This window comes from Mobula hypostoma, chromosome 28, assembly GCF_963921235.1.
Source record: "Mobula hypostoma chromosome 28, sMobHyp1.1, whole genome shotgun sequence".
NCBI classification, from domain to species: Eukaryota; Metazoa; Chordata; class Chondrichthyes; order Myliobatiformes; family Myliobatidae; genus Mobula; species Mobula hypostoma.
In genome coordinates this window covers 11,939,700-11,962,878 of record NC_086124.1, presented here as the reverse complement: position 1 = coordinate 11,962,878, position 23,179 = coordinate 11,939,700, and the positions used below count along the sequence as shown (strand labels likewise).

General features: G+C 42.0%; 1 protein-coding gene across 2 annotated transcripts in view; it reads left to right on the top strand.

Moving 5' to 3' along the window:
• Positions 1 to 23,179, top strand: part of themis2 (thymocyte selection associated family member 2) — an 83,071-nt gene that overhangs the window by 10,594 nt on the left and 49,298 nt on the right. For both annotated transcript variants that reach the window (XM_063034652.1, XM_063034653.1), the window contains exon 2: positions 275 to 415. In XM_063034652.1, the coding sequence (XP_062890722.1) occupies positions 275 to 415 (141 nt within the window). The remainder of the gene's footprint in view (positions 1 to 274; positions 416 to 23,179) is intronic.

The window sequence follows — 23,179 nt, the reverse complement described above, 5'->3', positions numbered from 1 at the left end:
CTTGCTCAATTTGTCGTCTTCTACACTCTGGTTGATCTTTCATTGATCCTGTTATAGTTACTATTCTATAGATTTACTGAGTATGCCCGCAGGAAAATGAATCTCAGTGTTATATAGAGTGACATATATGTACTTTGATAATAAAATTTACTTTGGACTTTGAGCTTTTGGAATTTGGGAGGAAAACAGCTTGTACATCTCATGAAATCTGGAATGTTACTCATGTTTCACTCAGATTCAACAAGTTTTTTAAAATGTTGTTTGTCTTTCACAGGATCAGTCTACGAAATATCAGGAAATGAATGCTGTTTGTCAACAGGAGAGTTTATTAAAATAATTCACGTCGAGCTGCAGAAAATTGTCTGTGAAAGAGTGGGCGATAAATCCAAATTCAACCTCCCACTAAACTACTCAGGTGCTTTTATCTTTATGAGAAGACAGCACGATTATTTCATTTTATGAGTAAAACTCTAATAATCCGCTATCCAAATATTCATAAACCCCGGTCGTTTGGCATCTGGTAATGTTTTTGTCCCGACATGTTGGTCCTTGGCCTCCTCTCATGCCGAGATGAAGCCACCCTCAGGATGGAGGAACACCACCTTATATTCTGTCTGGGTAGCCTTCAACCTGATGGTATGAATATCGATTTCTCCTTCCAATGAACAAAGCCTCCCCTCCCCACCATTCCTCTATTCCTCACTCTGATCTTTTACTTCTTCTCACCTGCCTATTACTTCACCCTGTGTCCCCGCCTCCTGCCCCTTCTCCTATGGTCCACTCTCCTCTCCTAACAGTTTCTTTCATATCCAGCCCTTGACCTTTCCCAACCCCTGGCTTCACCTATCCTCCTTCCCCTCCCCCCACCACCCACCCCCTTCTCAGTCCTAAAGCAGGATCTTGGCCGGAAATGTCGGCTATTTACTCCTTTCCATTGATGCTGCCTGACCTGCTGAGTTCCTCCAGCATTTTGTGTACATTGCTCTAATCATGTTTGCTAAGCTTCTGTCTGATATGCTGGGGCCCCCGTTTCCCACATTCTCTTTCAAATGATAAAGGTCCCATTTCCCATTCCCTTTGAACTTGACTGGTACCCTGGGAAATTTATTAGAATACTGTGTAAAATCTTAAAAAGTGAATTAAACAGGTAGTATTAATATTAATAACATCTCCAAATATGTGTTTATCTGTCCCAAGCATGCAGGATTATCAGAGTTTTACTGTATTATGATTCAATATGCATGATTGATATTTAGCCTTTTCAATAACTATATTTTACATGTATCAAACAGGAGAGCATTAATGGTTCAGTGGGTCCATTTAATATCAGAGAATGTATACAGTATACAACCTGAAATTCTTACTCTTCACAGACATCCACAAAACAGAAGAAAAACCCCAAAGAATGAATGGCAGAAAAACATTCAAACCCCAAAGCTCCCTCCCACGCAAAGGCAGCAGCAAAGAATCAACCCTCCCTCCCCCACTCATTCCAGCAGAAAGCATCAGCCTCCCCTGCCACCACCCACCAAGCAAGCAATAGAAAAGCCCCCAAAGAGAGCATGATCTGGAGTCCATCAAGAAACACGTTCACCCCAATGGTTCAACATGCCATAGACACTCTCTCTCTCACTAATTTTGGTTTGAATATTTCAAAATGTTTTGAATAATTAATCCCTCTTGTGTTGTTTTGCTGATTTGCCAGGACTAGGTGAAACAGCTATCCATCAAACAATTATAAGATTCAAAGTACATTTAATTATCAAAGAATGTATAAATTATATAGCCTTGAGATTTGTCTGCTTACAGGCAGCCACAAAGCAAGAAGCCCGGAAGAACCCAATTTAAAAAACATAAACATCAACCCCCCCACCCCCCCAATACACAGAGAAAGAGGGGAAAAAGACAAATCATGCAGACAATTGAAGTGAGCAACAACAACAGCATTCCAAACCAAACTGAGTGCTGAGATCCGAATCCCCAGGGTAGGTCCATAACCTCGGTATTTTGTTAATCATATTATAAGATCATAAGATATGGGAGCAGAAGTAGGCTATTTGGCCCATCGGGTCTGCTACACCATTCAATCATGGGCTGATTCAATTCTTCCAGTCATCCCCACTCCCCTGCTTTCTCCCCATACCCTTTGATGCCCTGGCTAATCAAGAACCTATCTATCTCGGCCTTAAATACACCCAATGACTTGGCCTCCACAGCCACTCATGGCAACAAATTCCACAGATTCACCACCCTCTGACTAAAGTAATTTCTCCGCATCTCAGTTCTAAAACAATGCCCTTTAATCCTGAAGTCGTGCCCTCTTGTCATAGAATCCCCTACCATCGGAAATAACTTTGCTATATTTAATCTGTTTCTGTGAGATTCTTCCTCATTCTCCTGAACTCCAGGGGAGATAGCTGAAGAGCTGCCAGACGTTCCTCATATGGTAACCCTATCATTCCTGGAAGCATTCTTGTGAATCTTCTCTGAACCCTCTCCAATGTCAGTATTGTATATCCTTTCTAAAATAAGGAGCCCAAAACTGCACACAATACTCCAAGTGTGGTCTCACGAGTGCCTTATAGAGCCTCAACATCACATCCCTGCTCTGATATTCTATACCTCTAGAAATGAATGCCAATATTATATTCACCTTCTTCAACACCGACTCAACCTGGAGGTTAACCTTTAGGGTATCCTGCACAAGGTCTCCCAAGTCCCTTTGCATCCCTGCATTTTGAATTCTCTCCCCATCTAAATAATAGTCTGCACATTTATTTCTTCCACCAAAGTGCATGACCATATTAGCGGGGGAAAATCGTCACAAAGTTAGCAGACACGAAGCACGGCAGCCAGGGGTAGTCAATTAGAATTACAATAATTAGAATTTACTTTTTCACATAGAAGGATACTGTAATGTAGAATATCTTACTAACGGTGACTATGAGGCAGAGACTAGAGCATCACTTAAAAGTATTCTGACTTAATATTGGGAAAGGAAGAATGGATACAGAAAGAAAGCCCAGAACGAATCTATTAGTCATCTTCAATGCTACGATCATTGTGATGGTTTGATTAACCAGTTAAGCATGTCTCAAAAGTTTGTCCTGTTTAATTTAAGATGATGAATTACTTCCAATAGGAATACAAGACACTTTCATGAGCTCACTGGGAAATTCGTTATAAATCTGTGTAACATTTTAACAAGTGAATTAAAAATGTTGTATTTTAACAATAACATCTCCAGAAGATTTGCTAATCTGTCTGAAGCATGCTGAAGTATAGAATTTTACTATATTGCTGTTCCTGATTGATATTACGCCTTTTCAGTAACTGTATTTTAAGTGATGGTTGATGAGGTGCCTCCAAATCAAAAATTTCTGGATTCAAATCCCACTCCAGGAATCAAAATCCTGTACTGAGGGATGGTCACACCAATAGGATCACTTAAATGAAGAGTTAAGCTTCTTCTGCTCTGTCAGGTATATATTAAAACTCCATCTCAAAACTGAGGGGGCGATTATCCCTGCCACCCTGGTCAATATTACTCAACAAACACACACACACACACACACACACACACTCGTATTTAGCACTCTGTCCATATCTTACTGTGAGTTAATAGCTGCTTTTCTTACAATGATGACTGCACCTCAAGAACAAAACAATATCCCATCATTGATTTTACTAATTTACAAATCAAGTTAAATCCTTTTTCTTTAAAACAATTGCAAATTTTAAACCACCTCACTGAACAACCATGAGGAAATCTGCAGATGCTGGAAATTCAAGCAACACACATAAAAGTTGCTGGCGAATGCAGCAGGTCAGGCAGCATCTCTAGGAAGAGGTACAGTCGACGTTTCGGGCCGAGACCCTTTGTCAGGACTAACTGAAAGAAGAGCTAGTAAGAGATTTGAAAGTGGGAGGGGGAGGGGGAGATCCAAAATGATAGGAGAAGACAGGACGGGGAGAGATGGAGCTAAGAGCTGTCCGTTTTGCTGAACACCTACGCTCTGTCCACCAGAGAAAGTAGGATCTCCCAGTGGCCACACATTTTAATTCCACGTCCCATTCCCATTCTGACATGTCTATCCACGGCCTCCTCTACTGTCAAGATGAAGCCACACTCAGATTGGAGGAACAACACCTTATATTCCGTCTGGGTAGCCTCCAACCTGATGGCATGAACATTGACTTCTCTAACTTCCGTTAATGCCCCACCTCCCCCTCGTACCCCATCCGTTACTTATTTATTAAAGTAAAGGCATCTGTCAGTCTTGCGAGACCATGGATCTGCACCTGGAAAGTCTTCACTCTCCAGGGCGCAGGCCTGGGCAAGATTGTATGGAAGACCAGCAGTTGCCCATGCTGCAAGTCTCCCCTCTCCATGACACTGATGTTGTCCAAGGGAAGGGCATTAGGACCCATACGGCTCGGCACCAGTGTCATCACAGAGCACTGTGCCATTAAGTGCCTTGCTCAAAGACACAACACGCTGCCTTGGCTGGGGCTCGAACTCACAACCTTCAGATCGTTAGTCGAATGCCTTAACCATTTGGCCACGTGCCCACATTTATTTATTATTATATATATCTCTCCTTTTTCTCCCTCTGTCCCTCTCACTATAACTCCTTGCCCATCCTCTGGGCTTCCCCCTCCCCCTTTCTTTCTCCCTGGGCCTCCTGTCCCATGATCCTCTCATATCCCTTTTGCCAATCAACTGTCCAGGTCTTGGCTCCATCCCTCCCCCTCCTGTCTTCTCCTATCATTTCGGATCTCCCCTTCCCCCTCCCACTTTCAAATCTCTTACTATCTCTTCTTTCAGTTAGTCCTGACGAAGGGTCTCGGCCCGAGACGTCGACTGTACCTCTTCCTAGAGATGCTGCCCGGCCTGCTGTGTTCACCAGCAACATTTATGTGTGTTCACTGAACAACTGTTACTCTTGAATATTACCGGTTTTAGTAGCCTTTCAACTCTCTGTCCACAGAAAGTCATGCTGGTTATTTTGATATACGCATCTCCACCCAGTTTATATGGTTGGGTTGAGTTTCTCCCCGATCTTGGCAACCCATTTGCAAACGTTCCATCAACCCAACCAGCAACCACCTCGAGGTACACATTTTCTGAGTTTTTTCCAACAGTTTATATTTTCTGAACATAACCCACTGAGTTTATAAATGTTCTGGTATGAGAATAAGTCTGTACAGGCTGCTGTTGGTACTTACAGTAAAACGACTTTGATATTGACACACAAGTATATTATCCGGATGTTACTTGTATTAATGTCCCAACGTATGTTTATTTCACTTTATTTAAACTATGTTACATTATTCCTTTCCGCGCCTTGTGACACATCAGGTGGCAACCTCGCCATTTCTTGAGCATTTTATCTGCTTTTACGAGGCTGACTTGCTCATGCCAACATGGATGGAAAGTGTGCAGGGAGCTGGCCGGATTCGAAGCCTTGGCCACTTGCCTCAAAGTCCAGTGCTGATGCCACTACACCAGCGGATGGCATACCCTGTCCTTTAACCCTGTAAATTTAGGGAAAAAACTGCTGAGATCAGATGTTTGACTTTCTAGTTTATTTCCGTAAAATGCCCGACAACAAATAAAAAATGCTAAAGAAACAGCAAGGTTGCCACTCAATGCGCCACAAGGCGCGGAAAGGGACAACAAAGGACAAGATGGCACATCTTCATAACTTTCTCTAACTTTACTGATGGAGATATCTAGTGAAAGAGCAGAGATGTATGTACAACATATCAGGCAAGTGAAAGTTCTGAAAGCCCAAACTTTTCAGTAGGCTTAAAGAACAGAGTTTTTTTTGGCAGTCAGAGGATGTGCAAAAATGAAACAAGAGGTATGACATTGACACCATAGGGTCAATAGAAGAACTCTCTTGCTCACCAACATTTCTTCCAGATAGCCTATGGAAATTCTCAACAACACCATGTCCCAAAATAACACAATAGACGTGACCCACTTAAGACATCCAAAAACTTAATGTCAAATTTGAGGTTTGAAATACGGGATGACGACTTACAGGATTTTTTTCTTCCATACTTAAATTTTCTTTCTTTAACTTCGCGCATGCTGTGATTTTGGCATTAATCCATGAACAGTGTTTAGAAATTACTTGCATCTTGGCAAATGAACGTATACAGGTCATGAGCCTTACGTTATGTTACAACTGACCATACCATCCTTCATTCTTTGCTGGGACCATGTTGTAGACCTCAATCCAGTAGCAAGCAAGTGGAGTTTGTTGCTATTATTCTACTGCCAATTTCAATTAGAAATAGGAATAGAAGATAGAAAAGTACAGCACAGGAACAGGCCCTTCGGCCCGCAATATTGTGCCGAACCGGCTAAGAAGCAAATCAAAAACACCCAAATTCTTAATCCGTCTTACCTGCATAATGTCCATATCTCTCCACCTTCCTTACATCCATGTGCCTATCCTTTTAAAGGCATCTGTTAGTCTCATGAGACCATGGATTTGCGCCTTGGAAGGTTTTCCAGGGCGCAGGCCTGGGCAAGGTTGTATGGAAGACCGGCAGTTGCCTATGCTGCAAGTCTCCCCTCTCCACGCTGCCGATGTTGTCCAAGGGAAGGGCACTAGGGCTGATACAGCTTGGCACCGGTGTCGTCGCAGAGCAATGTGTGGTTAAGTGCCTTGCTCAAGGACACAACACGCTGCCTCAGCTGAGGCTCGAACTAGTAACCTTCAGATCACTAGACCAATGCCTTAACCACTTGGCCACGTGCCAACACCAAACATCTCTTAAAAACTCTAATGTATTTGCATCTACCACCATGCTAGGCAGCGCATTCCAGGCATCCACCACTCTCTAAGTAAGAATCTTGTCCCTCACATCCCCTTTGAACCTATCCCCTCTCATCATCAATGCATACCCTCTGGCATTAGACATTTCAACCCTGGGAAACAGACCTTCTCTGTCCACCCTATCTATGCCTCTCATAATCTTACAAACCTCTACCAGATCTCCCCTCAGTCTCGGCCACTCCAGAGAAAACAACCCAAGTTTTATCCAGCCTCTCATGATAGCATATGCCCTCTAGAAATGAGGTGATGCAGGAATTTGGAGCCTACAATATCATTGTATTACTAGCTATAGGGATGTTATGCCTGCTGTCAGGTCATGTTTAGGAGCCACCCAATCTCTGGATGTGACATAATATCTACTTATTTATTACAAGACAAAGGAGACTATTTAGTCCATCAAGTCCATGCCATCTCCAATCAGAGAAATTCCATCAGTCCTATTCCCCCTGTAGCCTTATGATATATTTTCTCTCAAATGTCTACCAACTTCCTTTTGATTCTTTTGCCATTAACTTATCCTCCGGGACCAGCCTCAGAATTGAGTGTTGTCCTTTTAGAACGGAGATGAGGAGTAATTTCTTTAGTCAGGGAGCGATGAATCTGTGGGATTCATTGCCACAGGCGGCTGTGGAGGCCAAGTCATTGAGTATATTTAAGACAGAGGTTGATAGATTCTTGATTAGTCACGGCATGAAAAGATACAGGGAGAAGGCAGCAGGCTGGGGCTGAGAGGGAAAATGGATCAGCCATGATGAAATGGTGAAGCAGACTCCAAATGGCCTAATTTTGCTCCTGTATCTTATGGCCTTATGGTCTAATTCATTGTAGTTAGTTAACCTGCTGACAGAACTTTGGGATGTGGAAGGAAAACAGAGCACACGAAGGAAGCCCACGTGAGGAGGGAGAAAACTCGACCTCCATTCAGACAGCATTCAACATCAAGACTGAACCAGAATCACTGGAGTTCTGCGACAACAATGCTAACTACTGTCCCTCTTGGGTGAGCGTAGAAAGTTCTGCAGCAGTATTTAGGGGGGGCTCTGTAGCGTAGTAGTTAGCACAATGCTTTCAGTACAGGCGACCCCGGATCGGTTCCCACCACTTCAAGTAAGGAGTCTACGTTCTCCCCATAATCGTGTGGGTTTCCGCCGGGTGCTCTGGTTTCCTCCCACAGCCCAAAGACGTACCGGTTGGTAGGTTAGTTGGTCATTGTAAAGTGCCTTTGATTTACAGTTACCGTTATGGATCCCACAACCTGCCTGGGTTGTAGGGGTGCTGAAGGGATGGACACTGCATCAGTTGCCTCTGCCACGGTTGTGGGCGAGTGCCTAGGTTGTGGCAAAGCTCTCTTCAGTCTGCTCTTCAATGCTGTCTGTCTAGTTCTTCCTCTGTCTGCCCTTTTTTATTTTCCCCTGCATCATTCCCTGAAGAATAGTCTTTGAGAGTCCACTTGATCTTGTTATGTGGCCGTACCATCTCAGTTTCCTCTCCTTCACTGTGGTCGTGGTGACTCACGTGTTGGGTGATGGTTCTTCGTGCTTTGTCGTTTGAGACATGGTCTGCCTCGGAGATGCCGGGGAGCCTTCTGAAGCATCTCATTGCTACTGTCTGGGTCTCCTTTTGCAGTTCTGCTGTCAAAGTCCATAATCCGCATGCATACCAGAAGAGGGAGAGCATGCAGTAGTTTCAAGTTGGATCTGAGATTAGGCTAGGAATAAATCGGTAGACTGCTGAGTGGTGTGACTCGAAGGGCCAGAAGGACCAACTCAAAGTGTTATATCTCAATAAATAAATAAATGGATAGAACGATAGATAGGTAGATAGATGGATAGATAAATTAATAAATAGATTAATGGATAGATAGTAGATAAACTAACAAATTTAAAAAATACATGCATACAAATATTTTGAGGTGATTCTTAGTGGCCTGCTCCCACTCCAAATCAAAATTGTAAATCTACAGTGCCTATACAAAATATTCACCACCCCTTGGAATTTTTCATGTTTTTTTGTTCGACAACATTGAATCACAGTGGATTTAATTTGGCTTTTTCGACACTGATCAACAGGAAAGTTCTCTTTCGTGTCAAAGTGAAAGCAGATCTCAACAAAGTGAGCTGAATTAATTACAAATATAAAACACAAAATAATTTATTGTATTAAGTACTTACTCCGCCCCCCCACTTTTAATATGACACACCAAATCATCACTGGTGCAGCCAATTGGTTTTAGAAGTCACATAATTAGTTAAATGGAGATCACCTGTGTGCAGGCAAGGTGTTTCAAATGATTGTAGTAAGAAATGCAACTGTATTGGGGAGGTCCAACTGCTAACTCCGGTGGGAAGTCAGAGTGATAGTTGGTGGTGATGGCTGTGAATGGTTTGGGGATGTTGGGAAATGGTGTAGGTTCACGTAGGTGGGAATATCTGGAAAGGGAACTGCAAATGGGTGTGTGTGGGTTGGTGAAAGGAAGTTGGATCTGGAAAACAGAAAGAAACATAATATTGGAATGATTTCAAGTGATGGAGAGGAAGGGATATTTTGGAGAAAAAGAACAAAGGAAAGAAGACTCCAAAGTTTTGATTAAATTTGACCTGGAACAGCCTTTTTCTATCAATCACATTAAATTAATTACAGAGTTAAGATCAGCCATAGGGAATATAGATGGTGCTCGTGCCTTAAGAGGAGGTGATGTGTTAATTTTTGTAAGGATAAGAAACAGGTTGAGAAGGCATTACGGTTGAAGACTTTGCTTGGCAAAAAGGTGGCGTCTATGTTGCCTAATGAAAACAGATGTAGTAGGGGTGTTAAAATGGGTGTTCCTGTGAAAATTTCGATAGAAAAGGTTAAGGAGGTAAAGAGATTGCAAGTAGTCAGAAATGGGGAAGAGATGGATAGTTCATCTGTATTGATATGTTTTGATTAAGTGAAGCTCTCTGATAAGGTTAGTTTGGGGTACGTCAGTTATAATGTACGAGCTTATATTCCACCTCTGCTTAGATGTTACAAATGTCAGAGATTGGGCATGTTGTGGCAGTATGTCATGGGAAGCTAAGATGTAGTAAGTGTGGTGGAGAACATAAGTGTGAAGATTGTGAAGGTGTAAAGTTTAAATATTGTGATTTCAGAGGAAACAGTGCAGCTTATAGAGGATCTGAAGTGCTTAAAAAGGCAGCTGAAGTTCAACAGGTTAAAGTACAATTATGTGTATCTTATGCAGAGGCCTTGTAAAAAGTTAAACCAAAGGTTGATGAAGTATTACCAGTCAGAGAACAGAACGTGAAGTCAGAGGCTACATATCGGCATCATACTTCTCTTACTAAAGATACTTTACTAATTGATAAAATGAAGTTTGTGATGTTTATAGTGGATGAGGTGAATTGTACTTCTCGGACATCTAGTTGTACTGAAAAAATGAAAATTATTGTGAAAGCTGCTGAAAGGTATCTGGGTATATCTGGTGTTATGTGTGAAAATGTAATTGAAGCTCTCATGGGTGGGGTATCTGTATCTCAGCCTCCTTGTGAAGTACATAATGGGCAGTGGACTGCCAGAAGCCTGATTTCTAATGGTCAAGGCTTTAAGAAGTTTGTTTCTGATTTATCAAATCCACCTGATGTTACACGTATTTGGGCCATATTGCCAACTGTACTTTTTTCCATAGATGCTGCCTGGCCTGTTGAGTTCCTCCAGCATTTTGTGTGTGTTAATAGAGGAGGTTGAGTTACTGGCTTGGTCATTTGCTGCAATTCATAATCAAGATAATGTAAATGAAGAGGTTAAGCAATGTAGGGTTAGGGTTCTAAGTGAAAACAGTGTTGGAAGTCAGCTGTAGCAATGATAGTATTAGTGATGTAGAGATTTCTTTATATGAATTTAAGAAAGCTATTAACAGGTCAGAAGGCTCCAGGAAAGGATGCTATATGTTATTGTATGCTTAAACATAAGGGCCAACAACTCTCGAAATAATATTAACATTTTTGAATCATATTTGGAGTTTAACCCATCCTCCCTTCTCATGGAAAATGGCAGTAGTCGTGCCTATTCAGTTTTGTGTTTGGAAGATGATATTGGGAAAGTACAGGTAAATAAAGAAGTTGTAATAGCAGTATTTTTGATATAGAAAAAGCATAAGATATGTTATGGAGGGAGGGTCTTCTGATTAAATGGTAGAAATTACAAGCGAGCGGAAGGCTATATCTTTTTCTTTGCCCTTTATTTAGACTCTCTCTGCGGGCTTCTACGAGATAGAGAATGGAACCCCACAAAGCAGTATTTATAGCCCTTTATTAGCCCTGGCTATCCATCCCATAGGATCATGATGGTTCCTTTCAGTCAGTTAGTGGGGTGGTACCCCACTCCTCAAAAAGGAACAGCTTGTGCGTGAGTGGATTTTAGGTGAGTAGGGGGTTGCCCAGGTCCAGACCCACCCTCTCGACATCCCCTCCCGGATCCAGTGGCATGATAGGGTCCAAGACGGCTGGAGGAGGTTCTGTTGCAGTGAATGACCAGACCAAGCTTTGACACAAGGGATGCCCTTTCCGTACTTCACAGCACGTGTTTGCTAGATGGCCATTGACCCTACGAGAGGGTTCATCCGCCCTTTGACAGGTCTTGTTTTTCATCCTGCAGGGTGTCTAGCCACCCTCCTCACCAGGCAAGCCTGGTGGGGGAGCCGGTTTAGTCGCCGACCACCCGACCATGCGACAGGTAGTACTGGGTTACATGGTACCAGCAGCCCTCAGACGAGTGACCTGACCTATAATGATTAATGATATTTTCCCTGAGATGGGTATTGGGGTGGGTAAATCACTTTGCAGATGTTAGAGCCTTGTGGATCAGAGGTAGAAATTTCAATTTAACTATATATAGGATGCAATTAGCATTTAATAAGGTTGAACGTTGGGCAACTAGAGTGGGTTTTAAGTTTTCAGTAGTTAAAACACAAGTTGTGTGTTTTACAAAGAGAATCAATAGACCTGCACATAATTTGAAATTATATAGTCAAACTGTTGAAGAAATGTCCACGGTAAGATTTTTCGACACGTGGCTGAATAATAAGCTGACATGGAAGCTCCATATCAGTAAGATTATTGACAAATGCATGGGGGCATCAAATATCCTTGGGTGTCTACGTAGGTATTCTTGGGGTGCTATGCGAAAATCTCTGTTGATCATTTATATTTGTTTAATTGGATCAGTACTTGATTATAATTCTGTGTCTTCTCAATCAGCTTCACCTTCAAATTTAAAATGTTTGGATGTGATACAAGCACAGGCTTTAAGACTGTGTTGTGGTGTGGTAAGGTCGTCTCTGTTTCAGCTTTACTGGTTGAAATGGGACAATTACCCTTACAGTTGCAGAGGTTGAAGTTGCTGTTAACATACTGGATTAACTTGAGGGGCCAGAGGAATGATCACCCTGTTAAAAGTGCATTGTAAAACTGTTAGAAACATCACAAGATGTGTATTTTTAGTTTTGGGTGGCTGGGTTCTTATCATGCTGGGAATATGGATTTGCTGGATTACGCAATATGTCCCACTGTAGCTTTTTCGGTAACCCCAGTGTAGTTTTTTCCCCCAATGACTTTAGTTGATTTTAGGTTGCATGATTTAAGGAAGTACAAGGATCCTGATATGCATGAGTATGTTGGTTCAACAATATGATAAGGAAAATTATTGTGATATGTAACCATTTTTATTGATGGATCAAAAGATAATTTAACAGGGAATGTTGGTGTGGCTGTTTTAGTGCCTGAATTACAGGTAACAATAAAGAAACTTCTTACTAACTATTTCAGTGTATACTACAGAGCTGGTTGCAATCATTTTGGGCTTACAGTGGGTGGAGGAAATCTGTCCTTGCAAAGTTATAATTTGTTCAGATTCTCTTTCAGTTTTGACTAGTCTTAAAAACAGATCATTCTAGTAGTAGGTCAGATTTACTGCTGGAAGCTCTTCAAACTTTATTTCCTATTCAAAGTATTGGTCTTCATGTCTGCTTCTTATGGGTCCCTGCACATAGAGGTGTGGAGGGGAATGAGTGGGTTGATTGTTTGACCTTCCACTTAGTAAATCAGAAGCTAAGGGGCGTAGTGACATCAGCGCCGGACTTCGGAGCGAAGGCTCCGGAGTTCGAATCCAGCCGGCTCCCGTGCACGCTTTCCATCCGTGCTGGGTTGAGCATCGAGCTAACAACTCGGCCTCGTAAAAAAGAAATTGCCTGCTACAGAAACATCAACAGTAAAAAGTTGATGGCCTATGCTCTCTTGTGAGTTTAAAAGGCAATTTCCTTATTTTTTAAAGGGGTCGATGGGGCTAAGAATTAGGGGATTATGGCAAGACTTGTGGAATATTGGGCAAAAGGGAAGACACCTTTACAGATTACATAAAACTATTGTAGTGATAGGAGAAAGGGGTAAAACAAGAAGGGAAGGAATTATATTGACTCAACTTAGAATTGGACATACTATACTTAATTATTCCTTGTATCTTGTTGGAAAACATCATTCTGGGGTGTGTGGGTTTTGTTGTCATGGAACAGTTGAACATATTCTTTTATAATGTGAAGCATGCAAGGTTGAAAGAAAGCAGATGCCGGCTGCACTACTAGCTTTGGGCATTGACAGTTTTCATTCAAAAACTTTAAGTTATGGAAGTGATTTTAATTCGATTCACAATATTGTCTTTTATTTACATATTTAGGGCTCTTTGGGGTAATTTATTTTTCGTTTGATAAAGAACTAATAGGGGTTTTAATTCCCAGCTCTCTACACAACACTCCAGTGCATTTGGTGGCAGTAATGCACCTTTAAGTTGGACTGCCAATGGCCATTAAAAGTCAGAAGAAGGTCCAGCTGCTGGTGAGCCAGTATCCTAGCAAAACCTACACCATGAAGACAAAAAACACTCCAAGAAATTCTGCAAAAAGATCAGAAGATGGATCCAAGAAAATTTCCAGCTCACTAGACTGGAGCCCTTGGAGTACAGTTGAGTCAATGGTCAAAAAATGGAAAAAAAAGTATGGCACAGCTGTAAATCTGCCTAGAGCAAGCCATCCTCAAAAACTGAGTGAGCAAGCAAGAAGGGGACTAGTGAGGGAGGCTACCTGAAGACCTATGACAACTCGGGAGGAGTTACAAGCTTCAGTGGCCGAGATGGGAGAGACTACGTATACAACAACTGTTGCAGCTTTATGGGAGAGTGGCAAAGAGAAAACCATAGTTGGGGAAAAAAAAACTCACACAAAATCTCCACTAGGGTTTGCCAGAAGGCATGTGGGAAACTCTGAAGTCAGCAGGTAGAGGGTTCTGTGGTCTGATGAAACCAAACTTGATCTTTTTGGCCATCAGATTTAAACGGCATGTTTAAACCGCACATCATCAAAAACACACCATCCCTACCGTGAAGCATGGTGGTGGCTGCATCATGCTGTGGGGATGATTCACTGCAGTAGGCCCTGGAAGGCTTGTGAAGGTAGAAGGTAAAATGAATGCAGCAAAATACAGGGAAATGCTGGAGGAAAATGTGGGTGGAGCAGTCTGCAAGAAAACTGTGACTTCGCAGGCAATTTGTTTTCCAGCCCCAAGCATAAAGCCAAAGCTACACAAGAATGGTTTTTAAAAACAACGAAGTAAGTGTCCTGGAGTGGCCAAGTCGGTCCAGACCTCAATCCAATTGAGAATTTGTGGCTGGACTTGAAAAGGGCTGTTCACTCACGATCCCCTTGCAATCTGACAGAGCTTGAGCAGTTTTGTGAAGAAGAACAGGGAAAAGCTGCAGTGTCCAGATGTGCAAGCACCAAAGGGACAAATCTGCTGCTTGCAACTGCTCTCCCTTCTCTTCATAGAATTGTTTGCATCTTCTTAGAGAGAGGACAACAGCTGCAAGGTGCAGATTTAAGAGACTTGTCCACACAGACTGAAAGCTGTAATTGCTGCTAAGGGTGCATCTACTAAGTACTGACTGTAGATATGGTGAATATTTGTGCAATCAATTATTTTGTGTTTTATGTTTATAATTTATTTAGATCATTTTGTAGAGATCTGTTTTCACTTTGACTCAAGAGTCTTTTTCTGTTGATCAGTGTCCAAAAAAAACCCAAATTAAATCCATTGTGAATCAATGTTGTAAAACAATAAAACATGAAAACTTCGTAGGGGGAGAGGGTGAAAACTTTTTATTGGCACTGTAGATTATAATCACATTACTGTTTGAAGGAGCTTCCTCTCTGGGCAAGGAGGGGGGTGGAGATAATGACAGATGTTGGAAGGTGACAAGAGGCTGCAGGTGCTTTAATCTGATAAGAATGAAAAATGATAAACGGAACCAGGTAACAGGGTGATGGGGTCTAGATGGAACTGATTAGCTGCTATTTTTTCCTATTTAAATCAGTGACCACAGATCAAAATGTTTTCTTTTTTTCCTGCTGTAAAGTGCTTAGAGCCTTTCAGAGAAGCGCAGGTACATTACCACGTATAGGCAAATCTGCCTCTTGCAGCTGCTGTCCCTTCTCTTTATAGAATTATTTACATCTTCTTAGAGAGAGGAAAAAAGCTGCAAGGTGCAGATTTGAGAGACTGTAGATGTTGCAATCTGGACAAAACCAAACTGCTGGAAGAACCTGGTGGGTCAGGCAGCCTCTGTGGAAGCAGAGGAATAGCCAATGTTCCAGGTTAAGACCCTGCATTGTGATTGAGAATATAGGCAAGAGATGGCCAGAATCTCCCTTCTCATGGCTACCATCAGGAAGGAGGTACAGAGGCCTGAAGGCACACACTCAGTGGTTCAGGGACAACTTCTTCCCCTCTGCCATCAGATTTCTGGATGGAGATTGAACCCTTGAACACTACCTCACTACTTTTTTCTCTCTCTCTCTTTGCACTGCTTATTTAATTTAATGGGGGCGGTGAATGTGTGGAATTCTCTGCCCAATGAAACAGTGGAGGCTACCTCAGTAAATATATTTAAGACTAAGGTTGGATAGATTTTTGCATAGAAGGGGAATTAAAGGTTTGGGGGGGGGCTGGGGTGGTTGGGAAAGCAGGTAGGTGGAGATGAGTCCATGGCCAGATCAGCCACGATCTTATTGAATAGCAGAGTTAACTCGATGGGCCAGATGGCTTACTCTTGTTTATGTTCTTGTGTCTTTTATTCGACAAAGTGAGACACTGAAGGAAGAGGTCTGTTCAACCCAATCTTAAATGATATTTTGTATGCTGAAGATCAAAGGACAATTCATAGTTACAATGCATCTACAATGCTTCCTTTGCATTACATATAATTTTCACACCTCCTTCTTTATACACTCACTCACTCCCTCCCTCCCTCCAGACACCCAAAATGAATGTTAATCAGCATTGTCTGGTTTATCAGTTAACTGAAGTCCACAGCTCTAGGAACTATTGTACAAGGCTGCATTTTAAATTTAATCTACAATCCACATTCAGGCCTAGAGATTGGCTGCAAAAGTGAATTACTTACTGTAATTTAATGTTTTTATTATTACATAATATAATGCAATGTAGCTGCATTACAACAAATTTCATGACACATGTCACTGATACTAAACCCGATTCTTTTTGTTTAGGATGTGTGAGGTAGGGGCTGGCATGCAGTAGGTGAAATCGGGTGAGGAGGGGGGTGTGAGGCAAATGGAGCCAGGTAGATGAGGTAGAATTAGAATTTGGAGTGGATACTCTTCTGACTGGAAATCTATTCCACAGGGATCAGTACTGGGAGCTAAAAATGTTTTGTTGATGATTTTTGTTTTTACTCAGTGCGTGAGGCTTCTCGCTTAAGTGCCCAACAATAATCAGCCAACACTCATGGATTCCAGTTCCCCTGATCCCGTTTCTCCATGACCGCAATGTCCTGGTGAAACCTTTCACCGTGCTTGTCACTGACAGCGCCAAGGCTTACAGGGAAGAATTCTAAAGGGGAATGTAAAATGAATCTTTAGTGACATGTTGCACTTCATGGTTTTGTATGTTTGAAGCATGTTGCCAACCAGCTGCACGTAGTTCGGTGCTCTGTAGTTGCCAAGAACATTTTCAGCAACAATCTTGAATGCTTTCCTTGCAATTTTTTTCCTCTTTCTTTTTCTTCCCCCCCCCCACCCCACCCTTCCACCACCCCTCCAGTCCCATAGAAGTCCTTCAAACTGCCTGCCATTGATGACCTGTTTGATTTGTGGACCAACCAAAATGCCTTCCTTGGTCTTGGCATCAGTTATTCTGACTTGAATTACGAATTGAAATAACAAATATAGGCGATTTTAAAAAAAATAGAGCATGATATGGAAATTTCATGGTGATCTTTTTTTCATGATCAGCAGTCCAAAATCCATAAGGTGCTGCCAAAAGTATTCAGGAAGCAAAATCTTTGTTGTCCAGTGACATCTGTGACTTGGACAAAAACGTAGATGATTGATTAGCATAAGTTTGCATACAACTTAAATTGGTGTAGATGTGGACAGTGAAGAAGGTTGTCACTGAGTACAAAAGGATATCTTGCGTAGTTATAGAACATAGAACATAGAATAGTACAGCACAGTACAGGCCCTTCGGCCCACAATGTTGTGCCGACCATCAAACCCTGCCTCCCATATAAGCCCCCACCTTAAATTCCTCCATATACCTGTCTAGTAGTCTCTTAAACTTCACTAGTGTATCTGCCTCCACCACTGACTCAGGCAGTGCATTCCATGCACCAACCACTCTCTGATTAAAATCTTCCTCTAATATCCCCCTTGAACTTCCCACCCCTTACCTTAAAGCCATGTCCTCTTGTATTGAGCAGTGGTGCCCTGGGGAAGAGGCGCTGGCTGTCCACTCTATCTATTCCTCTTATTATCTTGTACAGCTCTATCATGTCTCCTCTCATCCTCCTTCTCTCCAAAGAGTAAACCCTAGCTCCCTTAATCTCTGATCATAATGCATACTCTCTAAACCAGGCAGCATCGTGGTAAATCTCCTCTGTACCCTTTCCAATGCTTCCACATCCTTCCTATAGTGAGGCGACCAGAACTGGACACAGAAATAGCAGATAACGTATAATCCAGGCAAGTGTGACATATTGCACTTTGAGGGGGCATATGTAAAGGAGAATGTGCATAATAAATGGCAGTAAATGGAACATAAATGTAGAGAGGAGTTTTGGGTCCAAATCCATAGTTCCCGGAATGTGGTATCACAAGTAGATAGGGTGGCAAAGAAGCCACGTGACATGCTTCCCTTCATCAGTCAGGGCATTGAATATATGAGTCAGCAAGTCACATTGAGTCTCCTGTATAAAACTTGGATCAGGCCTTATTTGGAGTTTGGTGTTCTGTTCTGGTTACCTCATTACAGGGAGGGTGTGGAGGCTTAGGAAAGTGTCTAGAGGAGGTTCGTAGTCATGGAGCTACACACAGTTCAGATACAAGCCCTTCAACCCAACATTTCCATGGTGATCAAGTTGCGTAAAGGAGCTAGTCCAATTTACCTGCATTTGCCTCATTTCCCACTAAACTTTTCCCAGTTATACTATCTGTCCAAATGTCTTTTAAAAGTTACAATTGTACTGCCTCTATCACTTTTTCTGCAGGTCTTTCCTTTTATTGACCAGTTGGTTCTCGTGTCCTTTTTACATCTTTCTCCTCTCATGTTAAACTCGTGCCATCTGATTTTGGACCCACCTTACCCAGTGGAAAAAGACTTTAGCTTCTAACTTTTACAAACCTCCATAAAGTTACCTCTTAGTCTCCTATGTTCCAGTCCTAGCCCGTCCAGTCAATCCTTATACCTCTAGCCTTCCGGTCCCAGTAAAATACTTGGAAATTATTTTGTACCCTCTCCATCTTAATGAAATTCTTCCTGTAGCAGGGTGACCAGCACTGTATGCAATACTCCAAATATTGCCTCACCAACATCCTATTTGGCTGCAAAAACCCCGATAGTATTCTGTATTCTGACTGATGAGGCAAGCGTGCAAAGTCTGCATTGCAACTTTTAAGGAACTAAGTTCGTGCAACCTCAGGTCTCTCTATTCTATAATAATGTTGTAAAATTTACTATGCAAGTCCTGCTTTAGTTTGTCTTACAAAAATGCAGAAAGACCTTGAAACAAAAAAATCCAAACTAAACTTAATTTGCCATTCAGCAGTTCATTCACCCAGTTTATCAAGATCCCACTGTAATTTAAGATAATCTTCACTGTCCATTTTTCCAACAATTTTAATGTCATAGACCATACGATATAAGAGCAGAATTAGGCTATTTGGCCCATTGAGTCTGCTCTACTATTTCATCATGGCTGATCCATTTTCCCTCTCGGCCCCAATCTCCTGCCTTCTCCCCATATCCCTTCATGCCCCGACTAATCAAGAATCTATCAACCTCTGTCTTAAATATGCTCAAAGACTTGGCCTCCACAGCCGCTTGTGGCAATGAATTCCACAGAATCACCACACTCTGGCTAAAGAAATTCCTCCATGTCTCCCTTCTCAAAGGACGCCCTTCTATTCTGAGGCTGTGTGCTTTATTCTCAGACTGTTCCATCATAGGAAACATCCTCTCCACATCCCCTCTATCAAGTCCTTTCAACATTCAATAGGTTTCAATGAAGTCACCCATCATTCTTCTGAATTCCAGACACTACAGGCCCAGAGCCATCAAAAGCTCCTCATTTGACAAGCCTTTCCATCCTGGAATTATTTTTGTGAACCTCCTTTGAACCCTCTAATGTCAGCTCATCCTTTCTTAAAGAAAGGGTCCAAAACTGCTTACAAAGCTCCAAGTGAGGCCTCACCAGTGCTTTATAAAGCCTCAACATTACATCCTTGTTTTTGTATTCTAGTCCTCTCAATGAATGCTAACATTTAGGATTTAGCTTCCTCACCACTGATTCAACCTGCAAATTAATTTTTAGGGAATCCTGTATAAGGACTCTCAAGTCCCATTGCACCTCTGATTTTTGATTTTCTTCCTGTTTAGAAAATAATTAACCCTTTTATTTCCTCTTCTAAAGTGCATGACCACACTCTTCCCAACACTGTATTCCACCTGCCACTTCTTTGCCCATTTTCTTTAATATGTCTAAGTTCTTCTGCACCCCCTCTACCTCCTCAAAACTACCTGCCTCTCCACCTATCTTCATATTGTCTGCAAACCTGGCCACAAAGCCATGACTTCTGTCATCCAAATAATTGACATATAATGTAAAAGAAGCAGTCCCAACATAGACCCCTGTGGAACATTACTAGTCACTGGCAGCCAACCAGAAGAGTCTCCCCTTATTCCCACTCTTTGCCTCCTGCCAATCAGCCACTGCTTTATTCATGCTAGTATCTTTCCTGTAATACCATGGGCTCTTAACTTGTTAAGCAGCCTCATGTGGGGCACCTTGTCAAAGGTCTTCTGAAAATCCAAGCACACTGATTCTCCTTGTCTATCCTGCTTGCTATTTCTTCAAAGAGTTCCAACAGATATGCCAGGCAAGATTTTCCCTTGAAAACCATGCTGACTACAGATTATTTTATCATGTGCTTCCAAATACCCCAAAGCCACATTCTTAACACTCAACTCCAACATTTTCCCAACCACTGACGTCAGACTAAATGGCCCATAATTTCCTTTCTTCTGCCTTCCTCCCTTTTTGAAGAGTGGAGTGACATTTGCAATTTTCCATTCCTCTGGAACTATGTCAGAATCAATTGATTTTTGAAAGATCATTATTAAAGCCTCCGCAATCTCTTCAGCCATATCTTTCAGAGGTGTCGTTCATCTGGTCCAAGTGACTTATCTCCCTGCAGACCTTTCAGTTTCCCAAGAATCTTCTCTCTAGTAATGGCAATTTCATACTCTTCTGCCCCCGATACTCTAGAACTTCTGGCATACTGTTAGTGTCTTCCACAGTGAAGATTGAAGGAAAATACTTATTCAGTTCGTCCACCATTTCTTTGTCCCCCATTACTACCTCTCTAGCTTTGTTTTCAGAGTCTAAAATCCACTTTCATCTCTCTCTCTTTTACACTTCATGTATCTGAAGAAATTTTTGGCATCATCTTTAATATTATCGGCTAGCTTACCTTCGTATTTCACCTTTTCCTTCTTTACTGTTTAAGTTGCCTTCTGTTGGTTTTTAAAAGTTTCCTTATCCAACTTCCCACTAATTTTTGCCTTATTATATACCCTCTCTTTGGCTTTTATGTTGGCTTTGACTTCTCTTGTTGGCCACAGTTGTGTCATTCCGCCTTAGAATATTTTTTCCTCGTTGGGGATGTATATATATCCTTCACCTTCTGAATTCCATCCATTGCTGCTCTGCCATCAACCTTGCCAGTATTCTTTTCCAACCAATTCTAGCGAACGGCTCTCTCATGTCTCTGTGGTTCCCTTTACTCCACTGTAATACTGATACATCTGACCTGGCTTCCCCTTCTCAAGTTGCAGGGTGAATATGATTATATCATGATCACTGGCCCCTAAGTGTTCTATTACCTTGCGCTCCCTAAGTGATTCCGGTCCATTGCTAGCACAACAGCCAATCCAGAATAGCTGATCCCCCTAGTGGGCTTGACTACCTGCTGCTCTACAAAGCCATCTCATAGGCATTCTAGAAATTTCCCCTCTTAGGATCCAGCGCCAACCTGATTTTCCCAACCTACCTGCATATTAACATCCCTCATAACTGTTGTAGCATTGCCTATTTGGCATGCATTTTCTGTCTCCTGTTATAAGTAGTAGACCACGCCTTTACTATTGTTTTGGGGATCTATATGTAAACCCATCACTCTTTTTACCCTTGCAGTTCCTTAGCTCTCTCCACAAAGATTCAACACCTTCTGACCCTATGTCACGTCTGTAATGTATTGTGTAAGTATTCGTAGCGTCAGAGTGCATATGACGTCAGGATGCAGAGAAGTAAAAATAGAACTCTGTTGAATAAATGTTGTTCAATCTACAGCGGTGTCTGTGTCACATCAATATTACATGGTGTCAGAAGAAATCGTGGAAAAAAAAGGAAGAGAAGACACGTAAAAGATGTCACAGTTACAGTCACCATCAAGTTTAAGCCTACAAGGTAATCTTGCTGAGAACTGGAAAATATGGATCCAGAAGTTTGAGCTGTTTTGCACTGCTAGCGGCCTAGCTGAAAAGACAGAGAAAGTGCAATGTGCTACGTTTCTGCATGTGACGGGGGAAGAGGCAATAAAAGTTTGCAACAAGTTTGTCCTCCAAGGTGATGAGCAAGATAAAATTGAAGTGTTGAAGAAAAAGTTTCAAGATTACTGCGAACCAAGAAAAAACCTACTGTACATCCGACACATGTTTTTCACAAGGGCTCAAGGACCAATAGAGACCATAGATGCCTATGTAACAGATTTGAAGAACAAGGCAAAAGACTGTTGAGTTCGGACAACTGCATGACTCTTTAATACGTGACAGGATTGTATGCAGCGTACGAGATGATCAAGTGAGAGGCAAGCTATTGAGAGAGGCGGATCTTACATTAGAAAAGGCAATTGATGTTTGCAGTGCCAGCGAGATCACATCGTCAGGTTAAAGTGCTCAATGAAGAGATTGAAGTGCACAAAATAAAAACTGAAAACTGACAAGAGTAGGACAAAGCCAGCTCCACAGGATGATCAAAAGGAAGTTAACTGCAACAGATGTGGTTATAAACATGGATACAGAAAATGTCCAGCCTTTGGTCAGACATGCAAGGTATGCCAGAAAAGAAATCACTTCGCAAAGATGTGCAAATCGAAGGAGCACGCAAGGAAAATGCATGCTGTGGAACAGAGTGAGGGCAACAGTGACATGTTCATTGGCACAGTTGAAGTGGAACAGGAGGCATGCATCAAGAATATTGACCATGCAGAGATGGAGGATGAAGATGATTGGACTCGAGATCTGATAATAAACAGGAGGAATGTGACATTTAAGCTTGACACTGGGGCAAACTGCAATGTAATGTCAGCAGAAACATTCAACTCACTGGACATCAGAGGAAGACTGAGAAAATCCACCTGCAAGGTTTTTGCATATTTCGGCCACAAGACGGGACCATTGAGCAAAAAAAGCACTCACCTGTGTGTACAAAGGACAAAAACACAAGATGGAGTTTGAAATAGTACAGCAACATGTTCCAGAAATACTGGGCAAAGCAACATGCACAAAGCTAGGCCTGGTGAAGCGAATCTATGGTGTTGAAAAAGAAAATGACATTCTCAAAGACTTTGATGACTTGTTTTCTGGATTAGGATGTTTACCAGGGAAACACCATATCCAGATTGATCCAGCTATTGCACCAGTCGAGCATGCCCCGAGAAAGATTCC